The sequence below is a fragment of the Hordeum vulgare genome, chromosome 5H (assembly GCF_904849725.1).
Source record: "Hordeum vulgare subsp. vulgare chromosome 5H, MorexV3_pseudomolecules_assembly, whole genome shotgun sequence".
Taxonomy (NCBI): domain Eukaryota; kingdom Viridiplantae; phylum Streptophyta; class Magnoliopsida; order Poales; family Poaceae; genus Hordeum; species Hordeum vulgare.
Window position 1 is genome coordinate 508019141 of NC_058522.1, and position 17954 is coordinate 508037094.

Sequence of the window (17954 nt, forward strand, 5' to 3'; positions counted from 1 at the left end):
TGAAGAAGAGAAGATGAAATTGGAGTTGTATGTTGCCGATGTCGTCGATGATCACAAGATCAAGATGGATGCAATGCGTTTGAAGATTTGAAATATTAAAAAATATGTCGTTAATAAAGAGGCTTGGTATCACTATGTTGTTGAATCAATCGTTACCTTAGTTGCGATCTTGATCGCATTTGTTGTTGCATTTTAAATGCTTTAGCTAGATACTCTTGATGTGGTTTTATGAAAATAAGTGTGTATGAACTTGTATTAATTTGGTCTTTTTGGTCTTGTGTAATGAAGATGAGTCGGCAATGGATGTACGATGACCGACGTTCTCCCCAGTTCATTAATAGCGTACAGGGTTTTCTGCATGCAGCTGAGGCAAACGGGCGGGATGGTTTTATGTGTTGTCCATGTGATGTCTGTAAGAATGATAACACTTACTCTAAGTCAAGAGTCATTCACGTCCACCTGTTTACATCTGGTTTCATGTCTGGCTATAACTGTTGGACCAAGTACGGAGAAAGAGGGGTTCTATTGGAAGAGAATGAAGAAGAAGAGGATGCTGACATCTATCATGTGTTCCCTGAATACGATGGTACTACAATGGGGGAACAAGCTGAAGAAGAGGCACCAGATGAGCCCGCTGATGATCTTGGTCGGGCCATTGCTGAGGCAAAGAGAAACTGCACAAGTGAAAAGGAGAAGTTGAAGTTGCAGCACAAGTCTTAAGGATGCCTATCACGCTTTACTTGTTGCAATACAAGATGCTCGAACGGGGGTGTTCCAGCCCGACAGAGAGAACGATGAGCTTACACGCGCCCTCAAGAATCTTGAACACCCGGGAGGAACACGAGGCAAAGGCGTTGTTCCGTGGGTTGAGGGGTTTAAGGACTGGAACGACTCTTATAGAAGCCGTTCAAGAAAGAAGAACCGGGAGGCAGCCAAGAAGAAGCAGGATGTTGACCAGCTTGAAAAGGTAGAATCAAAGAACGCGGAGTTAGAACATGCTTTCTTGTGACACCAGGAGCATATCGATGCACTTAGCCAGAAAAGGGCGTCTCAAGGGCTCAACCAACCAGATCCAACATTGGATAGTATCGTCCCATCAATGCCGAAAAGTAGCGTGTGTTTCAAGGGGGTCCTGGCCGACGATGCACTGCTAGCTCGCTACCCCGGGGATGAAATCACACGGACGAAAAGTTGTGAGCTACACATGAAACTCAAGAACATATCCATGAAGGTAGCGGTCGGTTATGCTTTACCAAATACCCCTCATGCAACCTTCCATTGCAATCTAATTCCAGCTCGCTATGCTCATGTCGGGGTGGATGAAGTGATGCCGGGATATGAGTCACTAGAGCTTGACTTTCCTCGAGGTGAAGGGCAGCAGACACTGCGAGAAGTCTTACCTCGTCTCTGCTTATGGAGAAATGATTGCATCGTCTTTCCAAGGCCATCGACTCCTCCTCCAAGTCTGCCATGTCAGCTGACTCTACCCCACCATCCCGAGAGGAGCCCAACGCGAGTCCACCACAGCGTCAACTGACTCCACCCCGCCACTCCTAGACGGAGCCCAGCGCGAGTCCGCCGCCATTTTGACTTCTCGAGCATCAGCGGACTCCAAAGCGGAAGAGAGCACCAAGGAAGAAACCTTCCCCTCTTTCCAAAAAGAAGTGGGCTTACGAGATGACCAAGGAGGAAACCAACGCCCAAATGGCTTCCAAATTGAATGCCCATTTTGGACCGAAACCGCCCCCACCGCCAAAGGATATAGTACCTCTGAAAATCGTACAATGTGTTCTCAAGAATCTTGCTAAACCGCCTACGGAGAGAAGGCGACCAGACTATGAGCACTCTATTAGCAAGCCATATCATGCACAACAAAAGAAGGAGTCGAGCGGTAGTAAGAAAAGCGGGAAAACTGTTCCCCAGCTGGGAGAACAGGCAATGCAATCTATCCCGTCGCTCAAGGTGAGTACCGAGGTAACCGACACTGTTAGAGAGATGGCTAGAGAGATCGGTGTCACTGTTGAACAACTCCTAGGCGCCGAGGAAATGTCCAGGGTGGAAGAGTATGCACTAGCATGGAAATATGTTGCCAGGGAACCTCCGGTCAGGCGTGAGGAGGCCCCTCTTTTATCAACGCAAATGTACAAATTGCATAACTGGTATCTGAGGGAAATAAAAGCCGGGCGACAGAGCCTCATGGTGAAAGTCAAGTGAGAGCATTTCTTCCATGAAAAATATTTGTGGATTGAGTTTCCAGAATTGTTTCAATTATTCAATCAAGATGCACTCAACAAATCTCTCGTCAGTTTCCATTGTGTGTACGTGATTTCTTTCTGTAATTTAAGTCTTTAGCTCATCAGCTCGTTCATTGCCTGTAATTATCCTCACTATATTCTTTTGTGTGGTCTTAGGCAGAATAAAGATGTTTGAAATGAAAAGAGATGGAGTCTTTGGCATTTGCTTCATTGACCCAAATACCATTAACGAAAAAATGTTAATAGAGTACAAAGATGAAACAAAGGAGAACTTGTATACGTTTTTGAAGATACTAAATACCCAACCAGAAATAGTATTTCCTTACAACTTCAGGTGAGTGTTATTGTCTTTTACTATAAATTATGTTTTTCTTATTCGATGTTAAGTGTACGTAGTAATTGATGAGTTATGCATCCCCACTTATACAACACAGGTTTCGCTGGATCCTGCTAATCATTAGATTTGACGAGGAAAAAGTTGAAGTATTGGACTCACTAACTAAACACCCTCAAGAGTACAGGAACCTAAAGTTGATGCTCGATAGGTAATTTCAATCATTATCGCACTATGTTGGCCTTTTTAGTTCACTTCCTGATATCAAGTAATCAATGACTCCTTTATTTTTTTTCTTTGTCGGGCAGGGTTTGAACACGGTTCATCTACGAGATTGTTTTTGAATGGAAAGAGGAGCTGACATGGAAACGACCTAGGGTAATTAAGTATTACTAGCTACGTCCGAGCATCTCTTTAGTTCTATTTCAATATCATTATCATGTTTGATTATTATCTGACGGAATTCTATTCTCGTAAAGTGGTGCATGAAGCAGGAATAAAGGACTAATATATGTGCATAATATGTTTGCGAGAACATTCGCTTTATGGACGAACGACGCAGAGATGAAAGACATCATTGGGTACGTAAACACTATTCACATTTTTTTATCATTGGGTATATATATATATACAACTAATATATTCATATCGGTCTCCTTCTTTAAACATGATGGAGATAAGGGATAGACTCCTAGCAAAAGACCGCATACAAAAACTTCAAGTGAAAATGGCGGGATTTTTGCTTGAGCAGGTCACAACTCCCGACGAGGAATACCACTACACCTAATGGTTGCATGTGATTATCTGCAAGTTGTAGGAGAAAATTGTATATACCAAATTATATATATATATGTGTGTCTGTGTGCGAGAAATTCTATGATATATGATTAGTCCTACAAGAAATTTTATGATATATGCATAACGTGTACAGTATGTATACCGTAAAATATGTTTGCAATGAAAAAAATATGAAAAACATAAAATGAAAAGAAAAAATAAACAATAAACCCCTAAACTCTAAAACCCCAAAACCTTTAGTCCCGGTAGGTGTCACCACTCGGGACTAAAGGTCCCCGCCCCCCGGCGCACGCTGCCAGCCACGTGTAAGGGCATTAGTCTCGGGTCATGGCCAATCAAGACTATAGCGGGAGGAGGAGCCTTTAGTCCCGAGTTATTAATCCCGGTTGATGACCCGGGACTAAAGGCCCTTATAAATCGAGACTAAGGTCCGTTTCTCCACTAGTGTTTACTTCTCAGTGACCGCATGGCACTTCATGAAGCTCATGTTTTACATGTTCCCTCAAGCTCACAGTTTGCCGACTTGTTCTCAAAGGGGCTCCTGTCACAAGTCTTTCATGAGTTTCGAGACAGCCTCAACGTCCATCCAAATAAAATTCCGGCAAAGGCTGGTCGTAATGGAAGTATCATTGCTAGTATCATCCATGTCAACTAAGCAATTGTGATGAGGTGTCATAGAATTAAATGAAGAAAGAGATGATACAGTATCATATTATGATACTGTATCATAATAAATATTATACTATTATGTATCATGCATGTCAATAAATAAAGTTATCTATGACACTAATATATGATACTATTCCCTTCGTCTCAAAATAAGTTTCTCAAGCTTAGGGCAACTTTGTACTAAAAATAGTATAAAGTCGAGACATTTATTTTGGGACGGATGGAGTATGTATTAGGAAGGTAGTATCATACACTAGTATCATAAGGAAGGGCGCTAACATCTATTATACTCCCTCCGTCCCAAAATAATTGTCTTAAGTTTAGTACAACTTCATATTAGAGCTAGTACAAAGTTAAGACACTTATTTTGGAACGGAGGAAATACCTATGTATAGCTGTGTGCATGTATTCCTTGTAGTAATTTAGGATTGTGGATCACGCCCTGGCCTGCATGCCGCTTCCCTCGGGCTTCCACTTTTGATCCCTTCGGTTTCAGTAATGCTACACCTACGTAGCTACCATACATAGACTAACGTAATAGCTTAGGTGGCGTTTTTTGATTTGAGGAAATTAGGAAAGGGGCCCCACCCAGTTGAAATCAGGGGGCCGGAAGGATTAGTAGTTAGTTAAGTTACGTAGCCTTATGTAAATTTTTACATAAGTGTAGCATTTTTGCTTCGGTTTATATGTTTTAACTGCATCCTATTCATTCAACACTAACGCCAATCTCTCTCTCTCTCTGTTTTGAGGGAACTAGCGCCATTCTCTCGTCTAGCTTTCTTTTCTCGAGAACCAGCCAGTCGCTGGCGAGTGCTCATTTCTGGGTCTCGATTGTATGGGCCGAGCGGGCTAGCGCTACCACACCAGATAGCGGAGTTTTCTGAAAACAATAAACAAAACAGATAGTAGCGGAGGTCCTCTTCTCCCCGTGGATGCTCTGCTCGAACCCCACCACATCGGAGATCGGAGACACGTCGCCGGCCGGCCGGCCGGCCGGGATCCTCCGTCTCTGGTTGCCGACGTACTAGTTCCTCCCTCCAAGCCACTTATCCATCCCCGATCGGCCGCCGTCGGGCTACCGCGGTCGACGCTCGGCGGACTAGTCTGCCTTCTTGGATGGCGCCGGAGACGAGAGCCGGCGACCGGATAGGGGAGGGAGGCCCGCGCTTTGGGGACGGTGCTCTTCGGCGTTTTGGAGCCGAGGAGGAAGTAGGGGGAGGCGCCGGCCGATGGCCACTCCGTTAAGTGCGTGCGCGGTATGCCGGGAGCTTAGTTTAACTTGTCATTTACCATCTTTCACTGCATTTATTGGTGAGATTCACCTTGGTGGTGCACTTAGAACTGCAAGCTTGTATGACTTTCTGCTTTTAGTTTGTATATGCGGCTTAAAGGAAAGATCTTGTGTTTGATAAAGGCAATCATTTAGAGGGAAAGAATAAAGGCGTGAATTTGGAAACAGGATAATCTCCGCTCGAAGTTCAGATAAAAAATCAGCTTCAGAGTTTGTCAATCCATATTGTAACTTCCATATATGTTCATTACTCTCCACACAAAGCACAGCATCACAATAGCACTCAGCTCAAAATATATATACTGGTATACACAACACGCCCATTCTTCTCTCTGTTAGCTCTGCTGTTAACAAGGGTATATATAACTCACTATGTACAGTGCATCTAACCCAAAACTGAACAAACAATAGATGGTGTCTATCTTTGCTAACAGAAATGCTAACAGATGAAGGCGGCGCACCCCTCTGACTCTGTGTAGGGCAAGGTATCTAGTACTGTGGCATCTCAGCAGGGGCAGTTGGGCTAAGAAAGGATTCCCAAGGTATGTTGCACTTCCAGTCATCTGAAGAGTCTGCTCCTAAATCGAATGGGAAGTTGAGTCTTCCCGGAGCTTCCCACTCATTGCTCATACTGAAACTATTCCCATGCTTCGCTGTGGATGACTCTTGGTTCCTGCAGGTCATGCCGGCATTTGCATCTGCAGAAGAATCAGCCACAAATCCAGTGCTCTGCTGCTCAGGCTGCCCAAACTGCATGTTGAAGAGCGGCGATGCAGTGTGCATGGGCTTCTGTGATGGCTGTGTTTGGAATGGCAAGATGGTGGGACCTTCCAGTTCCAGAGATGGACTGCAGTTAAAGCTTATGACCATGCATGAAGAGCCATCCTGTGTGTTGCTGGGTTTCTGAAGCTGCTGCTGTCCCTGGAACCCATGTTTGCTGTTGAACTGGCTTGCTGGTGCCTCTGTAACTTGCAATGAGCGGGAGGAGCTCTCCGAAGCAAAATGAGAAGCTTGCACCGGTTTCATTGCAGAGAAGCGATCTTGCTCAGTTGTCCCAGGCAATGGAGGCCCCCAAGTGTGAGACAGCGCCATTTGCTGCGCCATCGAACTGGTCTTCTTGAAGATCCTACATATGGTCCAAGAGTCCTGTTTTGGGCAACAGAAAAGTGACCTTAAGAACTTGACATAACATTTGAATTTAGCTCTGTAACTACATAATATGAATTGAAAGGCTTACGTTGAGCGGGATGTTCTTGTCGATCGGTCTCTTGGGAAGTGATGGATCGGTTAGCGAAGGAAGCCTGAACTCATGCATCATCCAGTCGGTTTTGATCCCTCTTGCTGCCCTGCCTCTGTAGAAGACAAGGGACTTCTTCAGGCCTATGCACTTGGTGCCTTCGGAGGAGTAGATCGGTCTGTCTGTTCCTGTGGCTTTCCAGAACCCAGCTGCTGTGACTCGGTTTGGCCTCGCGCTGTTGCGATATTTCCGGTCCCTTGGGCAGTAGAAGTACCAGTCCGTCTCACCGGTGCTTGCAAGCTCTGTCGTTGACAAGGGACATGGACGTTAGACTTTGCAGCAGTAAGGTGAGTAACCCATATATGTACTGTAGGTTAGCTTGTGATGAGAAGATGGTCGATATTACTACTGATTTCGTTCAACTGAACCTCCAGTGAAGGGATGAGACCAAGACTAATTAACTAAAGATCAAGGGTGAAACCAACTTAATTATGTTGAATAAGCATCCTAATTCCTATCCTCTCCTTGGAAGATACCAGTACAGAGTTTGGAATTCCCAAAAGTCAATTGCGTTCCAATCTGTTAAAGAGAGAAAAAAAGATGTATAACAAGGAGAGGTAAGAAGATGCAAGCTTACTTGGGAGGTCCCACGGGTCAAACTTGTAGATGTCCAGCTGCCTGATGAGCTCAATGGAAATAGGCTTTTGCTGGATCTTCTTCTTGAGGTAGAAACTAACGAGCTCTTCATCGGTAGGATGGAACCGGAACCCCGGCATGATGATCTCATCTGATTTGTCCATGTTGACATCATTTGTGCCCTCCATATCTATCTCACAAAGGTTAGCTTGTGCAGTAGTGAATGGCTTCTTGGGATGAAGCTGCTGGGCTGAGGTGAAGACAATCACCGGCCGAGAGATGTACTTATATGCTACCTGGAGCGACTGGATGAGGCCCACAGGTCTGAGGGGTCTTGTTCTTCCTTTAATAATTCCTTTTAGTTCATTCTCTGTTTGAAAGCTGCCACGATTAGTTTAATGCTGGATTAGTATCTCAACGAAGGCAGGCTGAGCAGCATGAAGGGATGATGCCAGTCATTATCAGTTCACACTTAGAATACTGACGCACGGCAGTAAAAACATTCTTAAACTGTAGTACAGCAACACTTGCCTTGTAGATTTAGTTTTGATTTTCTGTTTCATCTTTTATTAGCCTCCCCAGATAAACGAAAAAGACATGCAATTTCAGTACACGGCAATAACCGACCAAAACTATAAATGCAACTCTTATCGAGCACCTTTAGCTTTATTAACAGCAATGAATTTTTTTTTTGTCAGTGAATATTTATGTTCTTTTGACACATGAAACGAAAATTTTCCATTTCATGAGATAATTATACGTGGTTTCCTGGTTAGTCTAGGTTTTGGGCATTACGTAATGAATCTTCTTTTCTTAAATAGCTGGAACCCACTACCCAATTTTCCTCTCCATGCAACAGTGTCATATCATCAAGTCATGCATGTAGTCATAAGTTACATTTTTTCATTAATCTCTTCATGCAAAACATACCTCATGCATGAAGTTTTTCTAGGTAATTAAGCAAGACATTTTCATAATGGTTTTTGCATTAACATTAGTTTTCTAACATTTATCCATATTTTTTAACAAGTTTTCCGCAGCAAAGCGCGGGGCATCGTCTAGTATTATTAGAGTTGGTTTGTACAGAAAACCAACTCTAGTGCTAATAGTAATCTGTACTTAATTAGCATAACCTTCAATGTCCAATTGTCCATGCGCGTGTGTGTGTGTGAGAGAGAGAGAGAGAGTTAAGAGTCCTACTGACTAATCACCCAGAGATAGTGATGGCCTTACCAGTGTAATTTCCTTGCACTTTTTAATGAAGTAGCGTGAGGACAGTTTTGTAGACTAAATAGATTTTAGTAATCGCCTGAGTTGCCACGGTGGAAAGCCGGTCCAATTTTCTCCAACAGCGAGTCAGCTTTTTTTGCTGGTTACTCTACACGGCACAGTTGTTTCTTGCCCCGTTGCACACTCCAGAAAGTAATGATGATCTGTCTACTCTGTTCTCAGGATCCACACGACGAACTGGAGAAGGGCCGTCTTCTATGACGTCAGACCCGCTTGATCAACGCTGCCAAGCTGGAGGAGGCGCAACGGTCGGAAAATGGAGGGGGGTTGGGTAGGAGGCGATTGTAGTCCCGACATCGCGCGAGCTAGCTCTTGTAAACCTGGGTCATCCTTGTTGGTGTTGGACAAAGTTTCTTGTTTCTTCTTCTATCCATGAATTGGGAATGGGATCGCATTGCTTTCTCGTTTTCTCGAAAAAGAAAGAAGAGAAAACATTTGATCTGCTGTCAGAGCACCATGTTTTCCTATTGCACATGAAACAGCTCATACTGCATCAGCAAACTCAAACAAACTTGACGCCAAGTTTTCCCAGCTGCCACGGCGTCGGCACACTGGGAAGATTCTGATCAAGGTCCGTTTGTTATCCGTTCCTGACAAATTGTTCATTTTTTCTGGCAAAAACTCATACATTGTCCTGTTTGAGTTTTGACAGGTTATTTATTTTTTGGCAAAAACTGCATAATCAATCGTCTCACTCTGCAGCTACTAAGCAAACACTTGGATCGTCAAGGTAAACCCTGGCTTCCCGAATGAACTATTTAATGAAAACTAGTGCGATAATTAAGTAAATCAAAGTGCACAGCCTGAACGGGGCTTGTCGAATTTTTCCACATTCGCAGCCACGAATTTGCTTAAATTTAACCAACAACTGTGCATGCATACAGCATTCATTTCAGACACCAGATACTAATGGAAGGGAAGTTAACCAGAGACAGCATGAACTAACCAGACGGGTTCCAACATCTCAACGAGTCTCAAACACTTAATTTAACATATTCTGGCCCACAAGACAGAGATCCACACAAAGGAGTACAAAACAAGCAAGTTTAGTTCTGAACTGAAAGCAACAAAACGTCTCGAGGCAGTAGTAGTAATGTAGCAGTTGGTTGCGTCCATGATAATGCTCGAGATGCCTGCCACCAAAGCTCCCTGCTACTGCGACCATCAACATCCTAGTATAAACCAAGCAAAAGAGATCACAGATGTCAGGATCTATCTCAGGCACTGCGCAACGGATGTAACCTGCCCTCACCGTTTAACCCGCGACTCGCACAGAGGAGCACCAAAGAGCGAAACCCGAAGAAGACCGCTAATGTTTCTTGCCGCCGCCTGTAAACAGGAGTTTAGAGTTGGGTTTAGTTACCATCAGCAGGAAAAAATTCAGAGGTGCTAGTGTGATTAAATCTTCTGAGTTTGTCAGAGGGGAGGGATGACAGACCTAGCGAAGCAGCATTCAGGAAGGCCTCGTCTTCAGGGAATAGCTGCAGATTCTTCGATTTCAGCAGGTACTCGACAGCAGCATCCTCAAAGTCCACCAGGCTGCCGAACTTCAGGAGTTCAGCAAGCAAAGGGATCTGGTCCGGCGTCTCGAAGAGCAGTCCTCGGGATATCTCGTCAGCAAAGTTCATCGCAAACTCGATCTTCTCTTTATAACCAGCTGCTGCACCAGCACCATCGCCTCGCCGCACATACAGCTTCGAGTTCTCCCTCTCCCACCGGATCATTCTGCTGGCCTTCACGTCCACAGCCTCTCCAGAAGACAGCTTCACACGATACCCTACCGTGATAGGCTCCTTGGTCTCCAGGACGCTCACATTCAGCAGAGAAGAGACCACCGTGTGCCGCTCTTTGGAGGAAATGTCCAGAGCAGGGTCAGCAAGGAAAGCTAGGACTATCTGGAGCAGACCAGCACTGATAACCTCACGCTGGTCAGCAACCGTTTTGCAACCGCCATCCTGGCCCAAGGTGACAAAAGAATCGCTCTTCTCGACGGCTTTGGATACTGCCTGAACACCGATGCTGCCATATAGATTGTTGAGCCTTGCTCGAGAGAGGGAAGGAGGGTACCAGATAAAAATGGAATGTCGAGGAAGCTTGTCGAACAGATCCTTAAGCAGCAGATCGTCGGGAATGAACACGTCCTCCTTCTGCAACAAAATGATCTTCCCATCAGTGCAAACGGGGACCTTGGCACAACCAGAGAGAAGCTTCTCCATGCTCTTGCCCCAGTTCCTTGCCATAAACTTCCAGAAAGCAGAGCAATCGGCTATGGAAAGCTCGCCGCCCAAGCTCTCCCATGCACTCCATAGCTTGCAGTGGTCTTCGGCATCAGGGCCATACCTCACGCCGAAAGCAGATGAAAAGAAGTCGAGCAGCTTCCTGTCATCATAGTATCTATCCAAGACATGGAGCCTTAGGCTGAAGAGGCTGTTCTGATCATGAAGAACACAGCTTACCGGGCTCACCCATTCTCCACTTCCCCTTTCATTTGGTATCCAAATCCAATCACTGCCCTCTTTGTTCTTCTCAGGCTCCCAGCTACAATCCTTGAGGTACATGTAGATCCGGGAGATGGTAGCGGTTTCTTTGTGGCTCCTCAGATGCTGCGCAACAAGGCTATGCCCACATCTAACATCCACGGTTACTCCGATTGCCGCAAGTGCATCCTTCAACGAGGCTATCTCCGAACCATAGAAAGATTCGTCGATGAAAGGGCCATCAGTCATGCGGATGGAAGAATGCTTTGGATCAAAGAGTAGGCATTCCATAGGAGACTGGTACCCTAGTGTTGTCCTCAACCACTTGCAGCTAATAATTTCCTTCATAAATTCCTTGGGAATTGTTGTCACACAGGCCAAACAGCTCTTGACAGATGCAAGCAACGACAACACGGTAGCTGCAGAAATGGCTGCAGGATCTGCAGGAATGTTGAGACCATTTATGACAAACATAGCGCCATGGCCTTTCACTTCTGTTGTAACACCAAGTTCTTGCAGCTCAGCTTTGTAACCATGTATCTCTTTGCCTAAACCACCATTAGAGTCACCATCATTGATGAAGGGTAATTTTGCAATTGGTGACAGAGACTGCCAGCTTTCATCAAATAAGATTGCCTCCGAAGGTGACCTGAATCCCAGTGATGTGCACAGCCATTTCTCATTCCGCATGCAGTTGAAAAGATCAACAGGAATTGGGCTGTGTGTTCTCAGCTTCCGATAAGAAGCTAGGAGAGCCAGGACACTCGACTTTGTAAGCGATGACTTCTGCACCATCTGCTTGAAAATATTTGCTATAGCCTTCGATGCCTGGTCAAATCCTGCAATCAACCCTGTCTTCTTCAGCTCTTCTTTGTACAGACTGATCTTACTCCCATAAAATCCAGAATCAACCACAGGAACTCCATCAAACACCTTTAGAAGGCACTCCCATTCCTGATCCAGAAGAAAAGATTCCCTAGGAGCACGGAATCCCACATTGGTCTTCAACCAATTCAAATCTCTGAGCTTCCTCAAGAAATCATCACATGGGCTAGCAAACCGGATACACTTAAGGATTAGTGCAGTAGCATCTGAAGTAATGGATGAAGAACTGAACTTGAAATTATCAATTACAAGCTTGTAAATCTTTTCACTGTTTTCAAAGCCAACTTGAACACCAAGCAACTTCAGCTCTTGCTTGTAGTCAAGGATGGACTCGCCATAGAATCCAACATCAAGGAATGGCTGGGTACTGATACAAGACGCAACTGCCCAGTCTGAATCATATATGATACAGCAAGAAGGAGACCTGTAGCCCAGAGTACTCTTCATCCATTGTCCATCTTTCACGCTGTTGATGAGCTCACTTGGTGACAGAACCTTCTGTTGAAGAAACCGAATCAGCCGAAGCAGCTCATATACATGCTGTCTGGTCAGCATATTGCTTGCAGCCATCGACATGAGCCGTCTGCCGATGTAAGCCGATGCCTCCCCAAATTCAAATCTTACCCCGATCACCTTCAGTTCCTCCCTGAACGCATGCATTTTGTTTTGATAGAACTGTTGATCGATCATTGGTATATCAACACAGGAAGACCCATTTTGCAAGAGATTACCCCACTCAGAACTAGACATAAATGATTCGGCCGGGGGCTTGTATCCGACTGATGTCTTCAGCCAACTTCCTTCTTTCACACAAGCCAAGAAACTAGCTGGTAGTTGTACACCTTTGGACTTCAGATTACGTATCCATTGTAGTAGCAAGATTGCATTGTCCACAGTCAGAGGTGATGAGACTGTTGGGAAACTTGCATTTGGAGGGTGTATGAATGGCACATCCGAGGCCTGCATCTTTGTCTTGAGAAAATCCAAGATCTGATATTCAGGCGTGTAGTTCCCGGCGAAATGACCTGCTGACTTATAATCTGCTGACAGTTCAATGTATTTCTCATTCCTCCATGGGTTTGTGCCCATCAGTCCAACCCATTTGCTACCGTTTGCAGGAACTAGAATGCTTTTTCTTTCCTTGACGGCATTGCCATAGTTGTCAATTACTGGCATGATACGACACAGGTCTGCTAACTGGTAGCTCTCCATGTAATTCTTATTGGATGAATGGTACAGAAAATGAGAAAAAGCAATGGCAGGCCTTCTATCACAGTTCAAGGACTTAACCACAGTATTACCGTAACTGTATACAGATACAATCTCCACTTTTGCATGGCTCTGAAGCCAGTATGTAACTTTTTCCTTCTGCGCGAAACCTTGCAGAGCTGTTTGTGTACTGGGAGGCACAAAAAGCCGGTTAGAAGATGGAAACTCCTGGTTCCAGCTGATAAGCCATGACATCCACTTCCCATCAGATGCAATACACAGTCTATCACTCCACTGACTAGCTCTATATATGCTCCAGACAGAGACACTTTTGTTCCTGTCAACATACTTCAGCAGAGGAATTTGCATCATCTTCGTATTGGAAAAGTTTTGCCAACTGTCTGCGACAAAAGATAAAAGTTCCAGATAAAGCTTTTCATCTACGTTGCTGACAAGATTAGACCCCTCGATGCATTTTGCATACCATTCATGGCTAACACTTTTGACATCCAGAAATGCAAGAACATAGTTGTATGTACTCTTGTCAAAATGAGAGCTCAGAATGTAGGTTCCATGGGTTGACAGGTTCTTAAGGTCCACTCCAGATTCTCTCGCCTTCAGAAGGATATCCCAAAATGCTGGTTTGAGCCGCGCAACCTCGCATGGCTTGCAAAACATCTTCTGTGGAGTGTGAGACTCACATGGAATTATATCCTCGGCGAGAACCTTCTCTTTGATGCCAGACCTAACAGGCTCAAGTAAAGGGATTAGCGAAGGACTGACCGGCAGGAAATGGAACATCGATGGAATCGACATTGCTGGTGCATCTGCTCTGGACTTCACGAGTGCTACAAAGGCATTCATGAATGCACTTGGGATACACTCCAGAATTCCCTTGTTCCATGGACTATCGAACAGTATCGCCTCTCTCGACGATGCGAGGAGGAAGTCAGCCTGAATTATGAAAGGAAAGTTTGTTACCATCTCCGTGGGAAGGAAAGCATACACGCCAGGGGATAGCTGCTTCCCGCGGGATAGTCGCTCCTTAAGGGGAAAGGCTAGGGTGATGACCCACTCATCGATTTCAGTACGCTTGTCCACCCTGTTCTCTGCTTTGACAGGGAACCTCTGCCTCCACATATGGTAACCGCACTCTGATTCATTCTCATTCTCTTGGGCTGATAAAAAGACCGTGTAAGACTCCGCATGCATGTTCTTCCTCACTTCAAAGTTCTTCTCACTCGATATTGCAATCTCACTAACAGTGCTGCCTTTAGGGTTGTCGTTATCTTCACGGACAGAGAGACGCCTGATCTTTGACAGAAACAGCAGCATTTCTGGATGCAAGCTTGACAGCTGCTGCTTCACCGCGGTAACCTTCTCATCCTTCAAAGGCAGGACAATGCAGGTTGTTGGAAGGTCTCTGGTAGACCCATATATCTGTTTGATATCTGAAAGGCTGGGCCTGGACTCAACCCATTCAGGGACAATGTATCCAATATTACATTCTGGACAAGGCTTCTCATTGAACTTGATTTGATACCCGTTACTGAATATATGGGGCTGGCTCGATATCAGAAACACACTTTTGAATCCAATACCTAAAATCAAGGTGAACATACATGGTAAGCATGTGCATAGCCAGACTGTAACTCTTCAAATGAAATGGCCAATAGTGAAGCGTACAGTCTTGAATTCTTGATAAATACACAATACATGCTTATTTTCATAAATGCACAACACATGCTTATTGACAAACAGTGAAAAATTTCAATAAAAAACATACAAAGTTACAGGCGGGGAAAGTTGTCCTTGAAATAGTTAACCAAGTTCATAATGGGCTACCCTATTCAAGTGCATACATGTGTGAAAAATTTCCTGGCAAGGTCAGATTTCTAGGAGACTACCAAAATCTAAAATGTACCTAACAGGCCTAAGAAGGAAACAGATCCAAACAGTACACAATAGTAAAATACACAAGTGACCTTAAGATCAAGAAGATTTGACCAATATTTGACCAATCGCATGATATCTTGCACCACCACAAACATCTCAAGCATACCATGCACGGACCCAATTTGTTTTACTTTTGCAAAATAAATATGTATTATCAGAATGTTTACTCCATCGTCATTCTGATTAAGTGCTAAATAAAATTCTAGCCATCTTACAAGTCATTTAATCTATAGCAGTTATCATAACGTTTGAAAGGAAAAGTTCTAACCGGTGTCACGCTAATGAAACTGAAGTTCTAAGACCACGACAAATGTCACACGGTGTGGCATGAATACATGACAACTCCGAACGTTTTGTATGGCAAGTTTAGTGGCGCGAGGATGGCAACTTTAGTTGTCAAGCATGACAACTTCCTGTTCGGATGGCAAGTTTCAGTTTTCTTTTTGGCTTGTTTTTTCTTTTCTAATGAAAACTTTAGTTGTAAAAAACGTCAGGTACGAAGATCTTCGTGCCACACATGTGGCACTTATCATTTGGGTATTACTCCCTCCATTCCTAAATATAAGACCTTATAAAGATTTCATTATAAACTACGTACGGAGCAAAATGGATGAATTTGTGCTCTATAATATGTCTATATACATATGTATGTAGTTTAAAATGAAATCTCTAAAAGGTCTTATATTTAGGAAGGGAGGGAGTAGAAAGTAAAGTCAAAAGGATTAATGAGCTGCAAAGATTCACCTTTCTCTCCAATGTAGCCCTTGTCTCTGTTTCCCTTTTTCGTTGACTTCCCCACACCGCAAATAGACTGAATATTTGATGGAGAGAAGCCCTTCTCATTGTTGAAAATGAGTAAAGTTGACGATGCACCAGATCCAACGATGTCGGTCGATGTTACTAGAAACTCCAATGACGGTGCTACTCCATGAGGGTACTCATTGTCTTCAGCGTTCTAGTTACCGAGGAATAAAATGTTAACATAAATGTTATATTGAGTAAATACAACTGAATCAGGTGCACTAATCTGAAATGTAATATATATACCCAAGGATGGATCCTTAGAAAGATTAGTGCCCATTCGCAAAATAAGGTTTTGAGAAAACAAGCACATGTATGATGTATCACCACACAAGTTCCGCTTAGTCAAAGTAGTTTCAACAGTCTTGATTGTAGAACTATATCAAGTTATCCAATCAAATGGGAAACGGCATGGAGGTAACAGTAATACATGTCAATTCAATTACTATTAAAAACATAAATAATAAATTCAGGCATAGTCTAAAAATTCAACAAACATGTAGCTTCTAGTATTAAAACAAAAAACTTAAACCCATTAATGTAGGCTGGCTGGTTCCAAGAAATAGCATTTGTAGTGCTGTATTTTGCCATGTATATTACAAAATGGTCAAAGTTAAAGTGAATACATCAAACTGCATTGCAGACAGATGCTGTTAGAACATATAGTCAAGTATTTAAATATGCAAGTTGAAACCATATGACAACCAAGCAGATCAAAATATTTGAACTAGTTACATAAGAACGTCGAAAAGCAGACTTTTGCCCCCAAGGATAAAACGGCGGATCTATCACTTTCGACTTGATAATAGCAGAAAAATTCACTTAAGACCAAAAGCTAAAATGGTTACATCGGATCCAATGTTGTCTCTTTTTGCAGGATCTTTTCCATTCACTGGATCTGAACTTGATCTTTTTTTCTATCTTTACTGTAGAAGTAATCCTAAAACAGTTATGAACTGTTGATGTGGGAACTGAAACAAATGACCATTTAGCCCTATTTCCCCTCTGGAGAACTTGGCATTTTTAACGAAGATTAATCAGAACTAGTATTTTTTAAGGGAAGATCAATCAGAACTAGTAGTATATATGTACTGTATTTTATAGACGACGAGCACAAGCCAAGGTAAGCCAAACGCACACAAAAAAATCGTGATAGCTTTTTTGTAGATGAATCCGTACACATTCTTGCAAACGCGTAGATTTATTTTGTATGCACTTCTTGCAAACGATAGGTTTATTTTGCAATCCGTACACATTCTTGCAAACGAGTAGAATCTAGCATTCGAAAACGAAAACAGAGAGCCGAAGGAAGAAATGGCGAAGGGAAATCGCTTCAAGAAAGAAAGAAATAAAGAAAGCAGAGGGTTGTTGTTGGTCACCTGGACGAGCTCCATGAGGAAGTGGACGTCCTTGGAGTAGAGCTCCTGGCTCAGGTAGTTCACCGCCTGGTGCATGTCCTCCGCCAGCGGGTTCTGCTCGCCGCGCCCGATGTAGTACCGCTCCCGCCGGAGCTTCTCCACGTGCGCCCGTGCCGCCGCCGCCGCCGCCGCCATTGTGGACGGAGACGACGAGCTTTTGCTCCGTAACCGGAGCTCGTCGGGGCTCCGAAGGGCAGGGGAGGAGATGGTTGGGTGGTCTCGGAGGTGGGAAGTGGGAAGTGGAGGAGGGGGGCGGTTCCTTCCTCTTCCTGGGCTTCCTCGCCAGCTTTAAGGCGTTGGGTGTGCGTCTGTCTATTGGGTACCCATTGCGGTCGCTTTATTTTCTCATTGGATCTTTTGTTAATGTTCTTTTCTCATTGGAGTACTATTTTTTTCTTTTTTGGCATTTGTGAGAAGAGTAGATGATGGTTTTCTGGTTGAGGTGTTTTAATTTCTGAGCCACTCTTTAGAACATGGTTAATAGTATAACCAACTGCTGGCTATAAGCAGTCTTATAGCCCATTTTATAGCTAGCTTGTACAATAGTTAGCTATAAAAGAGTGCTACTTTTATCATATATGGCTCATCTTTCATTCTCACAAAACACCTAGGAGCACGTGCTAGAGTTGACTCTTCAAGAAGAGCCCGCTTCCCTTCTCTCTCCTCTTCTCCCTCATCCAACTAAGCAAAAATATAGT

General features: G+C 43.9%; 2 protein-coding genes and 2 long non-coding RNA genes across 6 annotated transcripts; 2 read left to right on the forward strand and 2 right to left on the reverse strand.

Annotated features, from left to right (window-relative positions):
• The first annotated feature begins 4864 nt into the window (after positions 1–4864).
• On the forward strand, positions 4865–6119 carry LOC123451765. Of its 3 annotated transcripts, none has more exons than XR_006632498.1 (3): positions 4865–5312; positions 5782–5889; positions 6027–6119. It is a non-coding gene; the product is annotated as an uncharacterized LOC123451765 (long non-coding RNA). The 3 variants fall into 3 exon arrangements; XR_006632496.1 differs by having other exon boundaries at positions 4866–5312; positions 5794–5889; XR_006632497.1 differs by having other exon boundaries at positions 4866–5301; positions 5794–5889.
• Positions 5794–7408, reverse strand: LOC123451763 (putative NAC domain-containing protein 94). Its single transcript, XM_045128301.1, has 3 exons — positions 7222–7408; positions 6585–6886; positions 5794–6493 (listed from the first exon to the last, which is right to left on the reverse strand). The coding sequence occupies exons 1-3, from the start codon at positions 7406–7408 to the stop codon at positions 5837–5839; spliced, it is 1146 nt and encodes a 381-aa protein (XP_044984236.1). The 3' UTR covers positions 5794–5836.
• LOC123451764 lies at positions 6809–9484 on the forward strand. Its single transcript, XR_006632495.1, has 5 exons — positions 6809–6931; positions 7019–7542; positions 8673–9081; positions 9163–9240; positions 9395–9484. It is a non-coding gene; the product is annotated as an uncharacterized LOC123451764 (long non-coding RNA).
• Positions 9333–17736, reverse strand: LOC123451762. The gene is made up of 5 exons (XM_045128300.1): positions 17218–17736; positions 15782–15992; positions 9949–14682; positions 9763–9839; positions 9333–9682 (listed from the first exon to the last, which is right to left on the reverse strand). Exons 1-4 carry the CDS (start codon positions 17389–17391, stop codon positions 9820–9822), a joined length of 5139 nt encoding a protein of 1712 aa, XP_044984235.1. The 5' UTR covers positions 17392–17736; the 3' UTR covers positions 9333–9682; positions 9763–9819.
• Positions 17737–17954: the final 218 nt, after the last annotated feature.

Coding starts and splice junctions, on each gene's coding strand:
- LOC123451762 (XM_045128300.1), bottom strand. CDS start 17,391: ATGGCGGCGGCGGCGGCGGCGGCACGGGCGCACGTGGAGAAGCTCCGG. Junction 14,683..15,781: donor GGGCTACATTGGAGAGAAAG/GTGAATCTTTGC, acceptor CCTTGATTTTAG/GTATTGGATTCAAAAGTGTG. Junction 9,840..9,948: donor CCTGAATGCTGCTTCGCTAG/GTCTGTCATCCC, acceptor TCCTGTTTACAG/GCGGCGGCAAGAAACATTAG.
- LOC123451763 (XM_045128301.1), bottom strand. CDS start 7,408: ATGGAGGGCACAAATGATGTCAACATGGACAAATCAGATGAGATCATC. Junction 6,887..7,221: donor TGACCCGTGGGACCTCCCAA/GTAAGCTTGCAT, acceptor TGTCAACGACAG/AGCTTGCAAGCACCGGTGAG. Junction 6,494..6,584: donor ACAAGAACATCCCGCTCAAC/GTAAGCCTTTCA, acceptor TGCCCAAAACAG/GACTCTTGGACCATATGTAG.